The sequence below is a fragment of the Saccostrea cucullata genome, unplaced genomic scaffold (genome assembly GCF_032062105.1).
Source record: "Saccostrea cucullata isolate Sc308-1 unplaced genomic scaffold, CSIRO_AGI_Scuc_v1 ctg696, whole genome shotgun sequence".
In the NCBI taxonomy this organism is placed as follows: Eukaryota; Metazoa; Mollusca; class Bivalvia; order Ostreida; family Ostreidae; genus Saccostrea; species Saccostrea cuccullata.
The window spans coordinates 68,338-84,122 of NW_026918844.1; the positions used below are offsets into that span (position 1 = coordinate 68,338).

Sequence of the window (15,785 nt, forward strand, 5' to 3'; positions counted from 1 at the left end):
GTTTAGCACATTAATCTAGCCATCTTTAGTTCAATATTGCCTATCAAAATATTTTCTCTTTTCGAGATATAAAGCGTCAAAGATTTGACATTCTGGCCCCTTGTGACCCCTAATTACGTAACATATGATCAAAATTGTATCATATATTGTTGCAAATAGTTAAGATAAATACTTTTGCTTCTGTAATGTATAACAAAATATTGATCATTGAAGAGTTATAGATAAAAGACTTTCGGCCTCTCTGAGCCCCTAATTTTAGGGGTCAGCCCCATTTTTTTGACATCAAATGAAAGGCCTTGTGATTTTGCACATTTTTTCTTCAATATGCTTTAACAAATTATGAACGCGTATGAAGATATGAAACAAAATGTGTCAATTTTTGTGAGATATTTCTGAGACATTTTTTCGGGCCCTACCGAGCTCCGGCGCCTTTTGCGCTAGAAAGATTTGGAGACCCAATTACAACTCACCAAACCTTCCTTTACTTTCACTGAAAATCTTAAGTTGATATCTTTAGTCGTTTCGGAGGAGTTTCCTGGACAAGCCGACCCTCTGAAAATCAGAAAATCGACCATATCTCACGACCGGAAGTGAGATCATCAAAAAGAAAAAAAACCTATCAAGATCAATTGAATATCTTTCAGATCTGAAAGTTTGGTATAAATCGGACGAGCCATCTCTGAGAAATCGCTTGCACAAAATCGGTTGGAAGAAAAATAATAATAATAATAATAATAGGGAAAAAGAAACCGAACGAAAACAATAAGGTCTTCCGTTGGAAACGGAAGACCTTAATAATAAGAAACAGAGTAAAAACAATATGTTCCCCAACTTCGTTTGGGGAACATAATAACATGATGCTTAATCTGATTGCTTCATGTAGAAGCACCAAGTCTACTAAGCTGTGAGGAAGAAAAAAATTCAAATCCTACTTTTCATAGAGAATATTTTTTACAAACATAGGGGATCACAAAATGTGCAACATATGCAGTTGCCTCTTCTCTAACCAGTTAAAAATTTTCATCCATTTTCAGAAAAGCAGATATTGGAAGAAAACTCGGCAACGAGAGAAACTGGAATGAGTTAAACACAACAAAGCCTGGAATGAAAGGGGAGGTAAATCAGGATAGGTCATACACTACCACTGTTAAATGTACAGGGATAAGCCTCGTTTTGACCCCAAAACTTTTTTTTTTTACTGAAAACTATTTTTGAAATTATGAATGAAAACAGTGTGGAGTTCAAAATAGGCTTACTTTAGTGGTAAAATATAAATCATCTAGTTCAAAGTTCTACTGTACTTTAGTAACTCATCATGTGTTAATAAATGCATATCTTTTCAAAATTACAATATAGCATATAAATCAGTTCAATTTTCCTGAATGACCTACATGTTCCTTTTCTTTTTTTGGTCTCTTCTTAAATTAAGTCACTCCATTGCAATGGATAGGTCTAATCAAAATCAAATACACATGTACATGTTTCTATTAATTTGTTACTCAGTCTCATATATGCAGTAAAACACACAGAATAATAAACAAGAAATTGCAGTAATTTTTTTATCCAATAAATCAATTACATTTAATACCAATTTAGATTTTTAATTGTTGTGGAAAAATTTTAAAAGAAAAAAACGTACTAAATTTTCAGGAGAGGACTCCGCAGCGCCAGAGATCTAAGGGTTCAGACAGCAATGATACCGTGATCCAGGACAATATACCGAGTGACTACAGTCATCCACGTCTGATTTCTCCTGCTACAGGAACACCACAGGGTGAGTTTGTAGTCACCTGCATGGTGCGTTGGTAATTGAGGGATTGTTCTATAAAGTCGTGGAGTAAGGAGCTGATCCTTACGTTCCGGCCCATGGGTTGAGACAGTATAAAATGAGATCCTTTTTTTGCTCAATGGCCTTGTCTATATGAGTACTGAAAACAGGTCTAATTTTGCAGTGCTACATTGGAAAGTTGTGGTGTCACCATATGAGTGAAAAATTTTCAAGATGGATGTCAACGATAAACAAACAAAACATGCAACCAAGTACACATGTATCTAATAATTTACACCATTCCTGAACTGTTTTAATACAGTGGCTGCAACATTATTGTTGACAACTTACACGAACGATCACGTTACACGTACGATTCCGCACGATTAAATCTGTTACACGAACGATCCTTCACGCAAACGATTCTACACATTACACGATCTTACACGATTGCTAATGCAAACGCACGATTCTTCACTCAAAATAGTTCAAAATATTTAGGAATCGATGTTTCAAAACGAAATACGACTTAATACTGATGATAGATTTCAAACAATTATCAATATTATTTTATAGACTTTGGAAAAAAAAATGGCAATGGATATTTCTGTAACCTAATACATGTAAGACTAATTTATTATTTAAGATTATAAATTATTATAATTTTAATAGGAAATTCTCCGACCTAAGAAACAGATTTTCACTCTATCAGTAGATGCACATGTAGTTGGACAGTAAAATTTTATTGAATTGGATTTCAAAATATGCAGAAATGGGAAAACGATTAAAAAAATATGGCAGCATGGAAGGATTTGAATTACGTATTATATCCATATATTTCCATTGATTCAATGTTTGTGATTCTCTAAAATCATGAAAAGGAACTTGCCAATTATTTCACATTTTTTTATTAGTAGAAATTAAAGAAAATAATTAAAAGTATGTTACAGAGAAAAACACTGATAAACAAACCACCGAAAATCATGTCGAGTGCATGTATAATTATTCGCGACTAAATATTCCTGTAAGCCTTGGGAAATGCTTTTTTATATGTAAAACAATTTATTTTTGATTTTAAAAATATCTTGACCACAATTAGCAGTAAACAAGAATGAAAATCATTGAAAAAAACGTTAAACATCTAAGTACGGTTGATCACAATATTACAGATCGCGCTATTTGACGAGAACATATAATAATGTATGACTTACTATATTGCTTGTTTACGAGCGATAATTAGTTCGTTCTGCATTCAGTTATGTAAATTGCACTTCATTCATTTTATTTGGATTAAAAAATATAAAAAAACAAATGAAATGCTTGTTTAACAAATAACATTCCGATTAAAACTTACAAAACGAAAAATTTACACGTTTCAAAACGCACGATCGCGCATGATTAAAACTGCAAACGATTGGGTCTGATACACGCATGATCTCGCACGTTACACAAATGATCACGCACGATACACGAACGATTCTACATGATTGGTTTGTCAACAGTAACTTTGCAGCCACTGTAGTTGCTTTTCATGCATATTGAATCTACCAAGACATTGAATTCATTCTTGTAACATAATTTTCATGCATTATTGAATAATTTAATTCTGGTTTGATTGAATAGAAAAATTTGTTTATAAAGTATAACCTGCTCTGCCAACAACACATTGACTTCCAAGGATCAAAAGTGTAACAATCTTCCTGACATGTTACATTTAGAATTTGTACAGTATGAAGACATTTTTAAAGGACAAATTTTCTTATTTTACAGTTTACACTGTTATATATATATTATATTATATATGATGAAAATTAAACTATGCGGAATTCATTTAAAGAGGGGGCAGGTATCAGATCCTTACAAAAACAAGTGCTCATTCAAAGAGTAATAAAAATCCATTCCATTTACTTCCATTTTCTAGTACCAATATCCCAATGAAAGGCTGAAAATTGACATTAGATCATAACAGTCAGATCTAATGCTATAAATGCAGTTGAACTTTGGTCACTAGAACACCAATATCTCGAATACCGTGTAGATGTCAAAGTGAATTGGAAGTTCCAACCACTTATTCTTTAAGTATTTTACCCTGGATGTATCTCGAATCATCGAATATCTGAAAGTTTTTCCTCAGTCCCATCAAGTTCAAGATAACGAGAGTTAACTATGTGTGTAAATCTAACTGTATAAAATTGACACAGGTTTAGAAGAAAAAAATACAGACAACTTGCCAACGCACATTAGCGGGGATCCAGAAGAATCACACTCAGATATGATGGACTCTTTTCTTGGTAAATGGCTTTGGTTATAAATGTAAAACTAATACATCTAATGCATGAACACGTAATTTAGGGAATTTTATGGTGTAATCTTCCTCTCTATTTCAGTTCTTTTTATGGTGTAATCCTTTGCTCTATTTCAATTTTTTTTTTACAGACAATCAGCTGAATGATCCCTCCCTAGAATCCCTAGAATCCTTCCCACCCCTCGGAGGGCATACATGTATGTTGATCAGCTCATCTAAGTTTTATGGCCCCCATGCAGGCCTATTGTTAATATTTAACTTTGATCAAGATTAAAAGTAATGAACTTGACATAGTCAAATAAGTTTGGAGTGAACATATACACTGACATTGTATGTAATATTTTGTTTTTTTAATCAAGGTAATTTTTCATCAGTGTTTTGTTAATGACACTTTGAATTATTATTCTGCTTCATGGCATGTACCTATTAAATAATGGATATAAAATGTAGGTCTTTAATAGGCATTACTTGCTGTTAATTTAAAGATTAATGAGTTCATTAACGTAGCATGAACTTAAGTACCTCTCTTTTTCAGATCCCCAACCAATATGTCTTTCTACGTTGCCAGAGGCCTCGTTTCCTCCCATTTCAATGGAGCCTAGCTACAGTTCCAATTCACATGAGTCTGCCTCAGTCTTAAACTCACTCGAATCTGCCTATAGCTCAAACTCACAAGAATCTGCCTACAGCTCAAACTCACATGAGTCTGCCTTAATCTCAGTTCCACATGAGCCTGTCTTCAAACTCTGTAAGAACACACTGAAGAGATACAACAGTTGTGACAGTGGGTACCATTCTCACTTCAGCCATGTGTACAAGAGTTCTGCATCGGCCATTGGAGGTAGGGAAAAGTTTACAGATGATGTGGACTGAAAGGTGGATCTAACAATTTTAAAGATTTTATTTTTCCAAATATATCAATGCAGGATATTGCTGTTGGCCTAGTATTGAGTTTGAGTCTTTGAATTGTCCATGTATTTGACTGTTATGAACTCGAAGAGTTAAGGATCATTCAAATAGGACTTGCAAAATAGAAGAGTGACAGCTTATAAAGAACACATAGTGCTTCTTTCTGCATGGATCAAATAAACTGAAAGGGGAAAAATATATGTATTTATACCCATATGTATGCAATTTCATAACATTAGATGAATGGTGTTACATCATGTATTGTACATTACCCCACCTCTGTTGATTTTTCCGTGAAATTCTGGCTTACGATTGGTTGAAGTCTGTCACGTGAAGGCGGTGGATTACTTATACCCGGTCAGTTGTAAATCCATACCCGGTCAGTAAAATCTGTACCGGCTCGATGTATTACGTCACAAACACAAACGTGACGTCATAATAGGCACAGTATAAGCGCGATGAAGCATTTAGCAGAGAAAACCATTTATAAACTACAGATAAAACGTAAATGTTTCATCGGTGGGGTAAATTCGTTACATAGTCATTTAGTGACAGGGTATGGGATGATACCTGGTTAGTAAATTTCATACCTGACTCGGCTCCGCCTCGCCAGGTATGAAATTTACTAACCAGGTATCATCCCATACCCTGTCACTAAAAGACTATGTAACTAATATTACATTTTCTAATTTTGATTCCAAGAATAATATAACATTTGAGTTGTAAGATCTAAAAACAAAAGTATTTATATCTATCTTAATTGTGTTTTGTAATCTATCCTTATGAATTTCTTTTCATAAATATTTATTTTTTGTGCCAAATTATACATACACCAGTGCATAACTTCATGAATACTGTAAAATCACATACACTGCATATGTGTTTTCTTGAAGTCAAATTTTCAAGATTCGAGGAAATCATACTGTTTTGTGGGAACTTGATTTTGTGGTTGGAGAATGTCAAGTAGAATTGCATTTGAAATTTCATGGCGGTCATTTTAATTCATGGGTCCCCATGTCTGAAAACAACCAAAATTAAAACCTCCAAGAAAATAAGTGATTTCACAATATGCCATGCTCAGACTACCTGGTGACATTTTTCTTGGCTGACTGTTACTGCATGTGTTTAAAACTGAATTCAATTTAAAATTCAATAGGCATTGATTTAGCTTTACGCATTGACTTCTTTCCTAATGATTATTGCCCATACACTGATGATTTTTTTTTGGTTTACACTTCAATAATGCCTTTAGTTTATGGAGGTAAATACATGTCCTAAATTTAAGTCAATACATTTATGCCATATTTATGCATTGGATATGTGGCATATTTGGAGACAAATCAAGATGTACATCCTATATTATACGGCATTATACTAATGTTCTGTAGCTTTTTTTTTCATTAATCATCTACCAATAGTCAGTCATATCATTAACCTGTATTTATTAAATTGATGATCTGAGTAGTTGAGATGAAATACTTTTGAGGTTTGGCCTATTGTGTTCATTGTTTACACCAAACCTATGTATAAGCAAACCTTTCCTTTAAAATCATTTTTTAAACATCATCAAAATGAATTAAACAGCTGTGATAGAAAATATCTCTCTTTATGTATTGCAAATTGCCTAGCCATGCAACCAGGTGATATTTCATATTTTTGTGATAATTTTGTTGCAAGAAAGCTACATTGTACATGCGTTTAGCTAGGAATCTGTTTTTCTTGTGTGTCTTGTGCTGTTTGAAATGCAATAAAATGAGACTTGTATGAATTTTTCATCTTTTATTTATTATTTTTGGTTACATACAAAACATCTGTAATAAGGTTCTACACTGAATTAAGTGGCTTAATACATTCTTTGCTGCCCAAAAATATTAATAACCCTGGTCCTCTGTTTAGAGAGAACTCTAAATTCATAAGTCATGACTTATAGACCTTCATAAAAATGTCCTTTTCTTAGTTCTACAATGATTTTGTTTAAATTTCTATTTTATTTCCACTTTCTGTTTTAAAAAATGTCAATATAGAACAATTCTGTATAACTATATTTGGGCAGATGTGTTCCCCATTTTATATTGCTATAAATGGGGTGATAATTTTATGCAGGAGAATCTTGTCTGTCTGTGAGTCCTATATGAATTCTTTGTTTATATACAATAATTCACACTGCTGATCATCTGCATCATGTTGTTTATCTATTTTTTGATTCATAAATAAAATATTCTATTTATATATCGTAGTTTCACTTTCCCTTTGCTGACAGTCCTTGCTGGAATCCCCTGTAAGCTTTAGAGAACTCCCCTGGGGCCTCCCACTGAGGGTAGTGTGAGATGTCAGGGGGCAGCACGGTAATACTGTGTCGGGGAACAGTCTTCCTACAAGGGAAATTATGATAATGAAAGTCAGTTTCAGTCATAATATTTGTATTTATAGTTATAAATGTGAAAAGTGTGAGAAAATGAAAGTAATTTTCTGTTTTACACTGCAATGCAATACTTAAACTAGAAATACCCAGTAAATGAAATTTATGGAGATAACATACAGTATTCAAGCTACAAAGTCCCTTAAACAATAAAAGAAAATGGAGCAAAATTTATCTGAAAAGAAGAAACAAATGACTTACTTGTAGTGATCAATAAAAACAGAGGGATTAACTGGATCTGATGGACCATAAATCATGTGAACTGAAAGAGGAAATTTACGGGTACAAAACATTATAGAACTGCTGCCATTCATAAAGATAGAGTTATCAGCAAAGTTACTACTACATGTCTACTACATATGTATATTAAAGGCTGTCTGTGTTTCGTAGTGCTTATTTGAACAAAAGCAAACTCACTTTACATGTATTTTTAATTATTTACCATTATAAAGAATTTGGTCCTCTCTCTCTCTTCTTTAAAGGGAAATAACTCTTAAAAATTTATGTTAGATGGAGTCAGTGTTTATATTTTTCTTATAGAACAATTAATTACAAATTAATGCTGCCTTTACCTGGAATAGTTGCTTCCTGTAGACCCCCTACCCATCTGTTTTTGTGTTGGCTTCTCTCTGCGATGTATCCCAGAAGTCTGTATTAATAAAATTTATGCGTAAAAGCAATCTCTTTCATTTCAGTGAATAGGATTGAAAATTCAGTGAAAAAAAAAAAACTGTCATCATGAAAAAAAAATTAAAGAAGGAAAAGACTTACTTGTAATTTATTCTGTAACCATGGTTATTAGCAATAGCTGCATAAAAATCTCTGAACTCAGATTCTGTCGGTTGTGTATTGACTCCAAATACATCTCCAAACCTGAAAGAAGGCCATCTTTATGAAGAAGAATCCTGACAGAATACTATGTTATACTGACATTTTTTTTCTTTCATTTCTCCTCATAACCAAATACTTAACCCAAGAACTATATTAAGCAGTCTTAGATGTAAAAACTTCAGTCATTCATAAAACGAATACATTATGAAAATAGGTCAATAATTTGAGAGAATAGGAGAAGTCAAAAATATGAAAAGTAAACACGCAGATATGAATACAGACATGTTTTGATCAGAAAAGTTAATTTTGAGCTTTAAAATAATATATCTTACCCTTTTTTGAAAATTCCATAGAAAGACAGTCTACTTAAGATGGCCCCAAGGTAAGGAACTCTTAACAACTGAAATGGAATGAAACTACATTAGGGATGGGGATGTGCGATTTTATCGGTATACCGGTATATCGCGATTTTTTGTTACGTGATATGTATCGTGATACGGAGACCTAAATACATGTCTTTAGGTACGTATTATAAAGTCTAGAAATTATTCATTTATTTTATCCCTAATTAGGGATACTAAACAAGTATGCATAATTACATATAATATTATGTTATCATTCATTTAACATTTAATTCATTTTTCAAGTTCTTTACAATTGACAAATTTACAAGTTCCTGTTTAATGTGGCATTTATTTGAAACATACACTACCATTTTTTTTTTTTTTGGGGGCGGGGGGGGGGGGCTTGTCAAGGAAATTTTTGGCAGTGGATATTGAACTGAAACTGAAAATATATGGCTGTGCCCCTGCCCCTTCCTTAGGTCCAGGGCGTATATTGTTTTTGTCCTGTCTGTCTGTCTGTCTGTTGTCAACTTTAACCTTCACCATAACTTACGAACCAAAAGAGATAGAGACTTCATATCTGGTATGCATACTGCACTAATAAAGTTCTCTCAAATGACATCAAGATCTTTGACCTTGTGACCTTGACCTATATGCTAAAAATAACTTTTTCGAACTTTGTTGCCGCCAGGTGCATAGTGTTTCACAAACACATCTTGTTTTGCTTTTAAAACTTACTTTTTGTAAAGGTCTTGGAAAATTTGTTTCAGGGAAAATACCTACAAAAAAATAATAATTATAAAATAAACAACTATAATTTTTCACAAATTAATACTGACTATAAAATTCAAAATCTTGTTTTAAGAAATGACAAAGAAATTTGCACACATACATATATTATCTAAAAATATCACCTTTTAAAAAAATTCTTGACAATAACTTAAGCATTCAATCTTACCCCCATTACTTAAACAAAGGGAGAGAACTTTCAAGTCTGTCTTTTTCTCATTAAACCTGCAACGGAAAAAGAACAAATTAGTTAATAAATTAAGGACTTTTTAGTTTTATGTGTACTTTTCTTTGAATATAAATTTCATAAATATTTAAGCAATATTAATGATGCAAAGTCCTCTAAAAAATAAAATCAAATGATCACAAAACTCTTATGATATCAAATTTTAGAAAATAAATTAAAGACCTTGCCAGCAATTCCAAGGCCACTGTGTCCCCGTAGTCATGTGACAACAGATGAATCTGTGCTATTTTAAGCTTCTTTAGTAAAGCCTCAGCAATATCTGCTTGTTCCATAATAGAGTAGTCATGATCTGACTGAATAAATAAATAAAATTTGTTATGCATAAATATAATACCAACAAACACTGCACAGGCTCTAACTTTGTATTTATACTAGTTTGTTCTTTTTTCTGTTGGTCCTTTTTGAGGCCCTATACTGTGCATCAAGGAAAACATCACTGGATGCTGTTTTTGACGTTCATATCATATTTGTCATCTGTGTATGTCAGAGGTGTTGGACACACATTCCATTACATACTCTAGTTGAATCGGAAGTGTATATAAATAGTATAAAAAATAAGAGACTAATGTGTTACCTGACTTCCAAGCAGTGACAAAATAAGGTTGTTTTATTACAGTATTTTTTAAAAATTAATTATGATCTACATATCTAAACTGATATTTTCACAAAGAAAATCAATTATTTAACTAAAATGTCTCCTAGCTACATGCAGCTATCTAAAATAACATTTTTCACCTATAAGTAAGTTTATATATATATATATAGCCAGAGATGATGTTGACTTACCGGTTTATCACTGAGGCCAAACCCAATCATATCAAACAGAATCACTTCACTGTGTTGTTTCTGTAGGTCTGGAAGTACCTGCCAAATATAAGCACTTTTCTTATAAACACCTAAATAAGGTAAAGGAATTGTAGCTGACCGTAATTCTACTCTTCTACAACAGACTAAATTATACTGTGGAATCATCATTGTTCATGAGGGCCGGGCCAATGTTTGACAAATTGACAATTAAACCTGATGTTATAGTTATATAGACAAACCTTGATCCAGTCATGGCTGGATGTTGGAAATCCATGGATTGCCAAGAGCACACCTCCATCTTTATTGCTGCCTTTTTCCACTGAAATAATATGCCAGCTATTTAATTTTCATATTTTATAAACTCTATCAGTGGTCTATGTTTTCCACTGACTGTCCTCTGATTTACAAAAGAAAAATGCCATTTTAACATCACAGTAACCTATTTTAGATTATTGTACACCTTCCTTCATTAATAAACAGAGACAGGTATTAATAGCAAATGAATCCTTGATTTATCATACTAAAGTACACATCTCTGTTCAAGCATTAATATATCTACCTGGTAACTGTACCCTAAGATTTTTTTAAAAGTTTAATCTCAGTAAAAGATAGTTGTGACTAGTAGAGTGCAATCACAACTTCTCGGGCTTTTCTGACCAGTGGAAAACAATCTCAAATGTATTATGTAAACGCCATGGAAGATCGATGCATAAATTTTTAACATCCTGTGATGTTAATAAGACCGCGGAACATTAACTGGCAAAATTGGAAATATACAGCTTACGTCATTTCTATCTGTTACAATCAAAACATTCAGTGATAGACAACGAAATGGGCGGGTAAATTTCGACGCGGACGTGGGGAAAACATCGGATTGAAATTGCAGATCGAAATTCATTTTCAATCCACCTGAGCTGTTTTCAAAGCAAAGAGTGAATGTATGATCCAAAAATCAACTATATTTCAACCCCCAAATACATATTGTTTGAAGTTCACATTAATAGTTTTAGCTTATAATTTTAAGAAAGATCATACAAGACAAAGATTATTTTCAGGAGATATTTGATTCTAGAAAGGGGGGGGGGTAAAAAATTGTTGAGTCAGGTCATGGCTTAACATGACAATATATTTCATTTCTAGGATTATAAGAGTGCATGAGTTTTATACTTATTCTCACTGAAAACTGTTGGACAACTTTATTTAAAAATCGTTCAGCTCACCCCCCCCCCCCCCCCAACACAAAGATATACTTGTACATATATTTACCAAACAGAAATGAAATGTTTGTCCCTTATATATAAATTTATTTAAAACACTGGACAAAAAAATTCAAACTGTACCAAAATTGAAATTATTTGTCTTCTGGGTCAGTCAGTAATAATGTGCCTTCTAGCGTAGCTGAGGTGGATTGAAAATGAATTTCGATCTGCAATTTCAATCCGATGTTTTCCCCACGTCCACGTCGAATTGTACCCGCCCATTTCATTGTCTATCACTGAATGTTTTGATTGTAACAGATAGAAATGACGTAAACTGTATATTTCCAATTTTGCCAGTTAATGTTCCGCGGTCTTACATTGGAGGTTATTTTTCCTACCTCTGACAGAGAGACCCAAAATGATGCTATTGTACAATGTACATTGTATTTATGTTGTAATAGCTAAGAATCAAGACAAACCTCTGTAGAATATTTTGTGTGTCCGGAATTCAAAGAAGTTGCCTCCATTTTTCCAGGCTGTCAGGGTAGGGGTAAGGGGAGGGATAGGATAATACACAAACACAACTGCCAGAATACACACACCAATAGCTATGTACATCCACATGTCTCGGATTTATTTATAATCACCTAAAATTTAAAACTGAGATTTTTTATATAATAATATTAAAATAAATGACAAATTTGAACATGAGACCCATGGTTCACTTCGCTCACCTGAGCACTTTTGCAAGGTGAAGGATAAAGCAGAAATTAGTTAATTGTTGTTAATTATTTATCATTTCCACCTGAAAGTGGATGTGGAACTTCATTTGAACAAATTTTGAATTCATTCCTTTTTATCCAAGGATGCTTCATGGCAACTTTAGGTATATACATCATACATGTAATAATTCATTAATTGGTCCACAGTGTTTCTGAAGAAGAAATTGTAAATGTTTATAGTTTAAAAAACAGATGATGACAGACAGACGGACGACAGACAAAATGTGATCAGAAAAGTCACTCTTTCATCTCAGGTGAGCTATAAAACTAGACCCCCCCCCCCCCCACACACACAAACAAAATTGCGATAATTTCGTTCATCACCTGAAAAAAATTAATTCTCTTAAAAGAAACTTAATTGTCCAAAACGTATATAATGAAACACATTCAGTGGCATACAAATCTTTTACTTTAGCCAACCTTTCAAACCTGCACCTGCATCAAAGCCTCAGTGACATGCAATATTCTAGGGAAGGGAAATCAACACGTCGCTTATGCGCACATGACATATATATGCATCTACTAGTATGAAGTAGTAAAATGTATAGACTGTATCCTTGATGATCATTCTACTTCTTCACCCTGTTAGTGAACAGCCTACTTTATCACACCAAAATGTAAACAAATCCCACACTGCAGTTCACCGGATTTAAAGATCCCGCGAACCTGTTGGCGCACGGCCTGCCTAATTGAAGACCTACAGGTAATTGAAGACCTAGAGAAGACCTACGGAAGACCTACAAAAATGGGGGATATATACAGCAAAACTGATGTGATATTCTGATTAAGCATGTCCTAAATATATAAAATACACAAAAAAGTTTTATAAAAAGAAGTTTTAAAGTGTATTTTTTAAGCTCGGTAAGGGGAACTATTTCTTCTCTTAGACGACCTACGGAAAGAACGATAACTCTGGCTGACTTGTCTTGTAAACAACAACACGCTCGTTTATATTGTGAAGTTTATAGGAAGAATATGTATGACAAAATAAAAAAAATTGCAAATGATTTTGTTGAGTTTTTCAATTATGAATTATGATAAAGAAATAAGCTGGATGATGAATTTTGATGAAGTTAAAAATAAAAATAATAATCATGATTATTTCATTTATCAAATTAATATTCTACTTGAAATCTATGGTTAATATTGAATAATTTAATATCAGTTGTAACACGTCATTTGATTGGTTAAATGGTTTGATCCATTTTGTATAACATAACTTGCCTACGTCACAATGAGTTACGTCAAAAACGTATTACTCCGCTAGACGTTAACTTTTAAAATATGCGATATTTGAAGCCTTTTTCCGAAGGCAAAAAATGGAAAAATTGTCTTATTGTCTACTTTGAAATTAAATTATAAGGAATGAAGCTTATTTCAACTTATGTTATACGATATAACATAACTTGGGGCAGTTTACGCTTTTTTATAAACCGCTTCGCGGTTTATAAAGCGTAAACTGCCCCAAGTTATGTTATATCGTATAACATAAGTTGAAATAAGCTTCATTCCTTAAATAAATATTGTAATTTCTTTAATAGACAATAGACAATATTTTTATTTCCAATTAAGGGCCCCAAGAGAGGCATGAAAGGTACATGTGTAGACAAAGGCAATCAATAAGTAAATAAACAAAAAATTCAGTAATTTCTGTTAAAAATAAAAATACAGTCATACATATCATATTGTTGTTGTGCTTTAAAATGTTATATTAAATGATTAGACAGGTACTCTCCAAGTTGAAGTAAGACATTCATATTTTCACATGTAATGATCCAAAAATATTTCTGAGAACTATCTAAGCTATGAAAATTTTTATTATATTTCTGTGCTTCATTTAGAAGTTTAATGTATTTCATTTTCCACTACATTCAAATTACATTTTTCACATATTCTTTTATCTTTTTCAAGTCCAATATATCTACCAGTTTCAATTTTGAGTTTGTGTGAAGATATTCTTAATCTGGTTATACCTCTTCTAAAGTTAAAGTTATTTACACTGTAGTAATGTTAGATATTCCTCACGTTGGAAATTACTTTTAAGCTTTACATAAGAGTCCAATTTTCCATCAGAATTTTTTTCTTTCAGTTTCAGCCAAGAGCAAATAAACTTTTTTCGAATTTGATTATTGATGACAAATTTGAATTTAGATCGACTTAAGGAGGAGGCATTTTTTGGTATTTCTAAAAATTTCAAAAATTCAAGAATACAAGAGAACCAGGTGTCTCTATTTGTATGTTTTATGGGATAAATATTAAATATTCAAGTTCAAATTATTGATATGTATGCTGTGGATTTGTCTCAATTAACCAATATTACTCTGAACTAATGGCTTCGATCTTCACTAATTTGTTGTATACGCAGACACCCTGAGGATATATCCGTGTTTTGATTGCAATTATCAACAAACCCCACTTGCTCTGATGAATGTTAATTTGCAGTCAACAGAGCAAAGATAAAAAAATATTTATTACATATCTTAAAAATGCTAGCAAGAATAAACAAATAAAATTATTGTGCATTTATTCAGAATATAACTTACCAAAATGAATTACGTTTTGAATTTTTTTTTAATATTCAAAATGGTCATCCTTTTTCAATATAACACATTTATATGACATTCACGAGGAATATTTAATTAATTAAATGTATGTTTCCAGTTAACATGCTGTATGCCAAGAAATAGGTACCATAATATGAAACATAAAGTTATATTTCTTTTACATTTTGAGCCAAAATATACATATACATTATATCAATCTTGAAGATACCGGGTATATCATTCAATAATTAAATTAAAAGAAAATATACACTTTTTAAAATTGAATAAAATAATAAACATGCATGTTGTCACACATAAGAAATGCATGCATATTTAAAAAAAATATGATGCTTTGACTCGGGGGAAATAAGATTTTGAAAGTGATTATGTCTGTGTTCTTCTTGAAAAATTACTTCAAATTCTTTTAACTGCAACTTTAAAATTTTCACTTTCTTCATAAATGCAAATCTTATAAAAATTTCCAGATGTTATAAATGACATTACTATATACTATTATTTGTTTTAACAAAATAGATTTGTATCTGACTGAATATTTCTTTCTTTTTTTTTTTTTTATCTTTGATGTATGTATATGAAATATCTCCAATGATTTTTTTCCATCCTTAAATTTTTTTTATTTACCTTTTTCTGATAATTACATTTTCTTGATATGTTTTGGTGAACAGCTGATTTATTATTTAAGCGAGTTATCGTTCTTGCTGTAGGTCTTCTGAGAGAAGAAATAGTTCCCCTTACCGAGCTTAAAAAATACACTTTAAAACTTCTTTTTATAAAACTTTTTTTGTGTATTTTATATATTTAGGACATGCTTAATCAGAATA

The 15,785-nt window shown here is 32.1% G+C and overlaps 2 protein-coding genes across 4 annotated transcripts in view; one reads left to right on the forward strand and one right to left on the reverse strand.

Annotated features, from left to right (window-relative positions):
* Positions 1-5,363, forward strand: part of LOC134272238 (uncharacterized) — a 31,189-nt gene extending 25,826 nt beyond the window's left edge. The window contains exons 5-9 of the mRNA XM_062754491.1: positions 1,035-1,116; positions 1,651-1,774; positions 3,970-4,059; positions 4,205-4,270; positions 4,609-5,363. Coding sequence (XP_062610475.1) covers positions 1,035-1,116; positions 1,651-1,774; positions 3,970-4,059; positions 4,205-4,270; positions 4,609-4,946 — 700 coding nt within the window. The 3' untranslated portion in view covers positions 4,947-5,363. The remainder of the gene's footprint in view (positions 1-1,034; positions 1,117-1,650; positions 1,775-3,969; positions 4,060-4,204; positions 4,271-4,608) is intronic.
* A 1,378-nt stretch (positions 5,364-6,741) lies between these two features.
* On the reverse strand, positions 6,742-13,046 carry LOC134272267 (mesoderm-specific transcript homolog protein-like). 3 transcript variants are annotated; one of them, XM_062754515.1, is made up of 12 exons: positions 12,821-13,046; positions 12,098-12,265; positions 10,659-10,738; positions 10,399-10,476; positions 9,775-9,905; positions 9,535-9,590; positions 9,315-9,355; positions 8,565-8,632; positions 8,173-8,274; positions 7,974-8,050; positions 7,603-7,663; positions 6,742-7,354 (listed from the first exon to the last, which is right to left on the reverse strand). In XM_062754515.1, the coding sequence occupies exons 2-12, from the start codon at positions 12,240-12,242 to the stop codon at positions 7,222-7,224; spliced, it is 972 nt and encodes a 323-aa protein (XP_062610499.1). In that variant the 5' UTR covers positions 12,243-12,265; positions 12,821-13,046; the 3' UTR covers positions 6,742-7,221. The 3 variants fall into 3 exon arrangements, with proteins under 3 accessions (XP_062610499.1, XP_062610513.1, XP_062610506.1); XM_062754529.1 differs by having other exon boundaries at positions 12,951-13,029; XM_062754522.1 differs by lacking the exon at positions 12,821-13,046 and adding an exon at positions 12,353-12,497.
* Between the last annotated feature and the right edge of the window lie 2,739 nt (positions 13,047-15,785).

What these genes read in the sequence shown, in the direction of transcription:
- LOC134272267 (XM_062754515.1), bottom strand. Translation starts at nt 12,242, where the DNA reads ATGTGGATGTACATAGCTATTGGTGTGTGTATTCTGGCAGTTGTGTTT. An exon ending in ACACAAAATATTCTACAGAG is followed by an intron (nt 10,739 to 12,097) that starts GTTTGTCTTGAT and finishes ATATTATTTCAG; the next exon opens with TGGAAAAAGGCAGCAATAAA. An exon ending in TTGGCCTCAGTGATAAACCG is followed by an intron (nt 9,906 to 10,398) that starts GTAAGTCAACAT and finishes TTATTTATTCAG; the next exon opens with TCAGATCATGACTACTCTAT.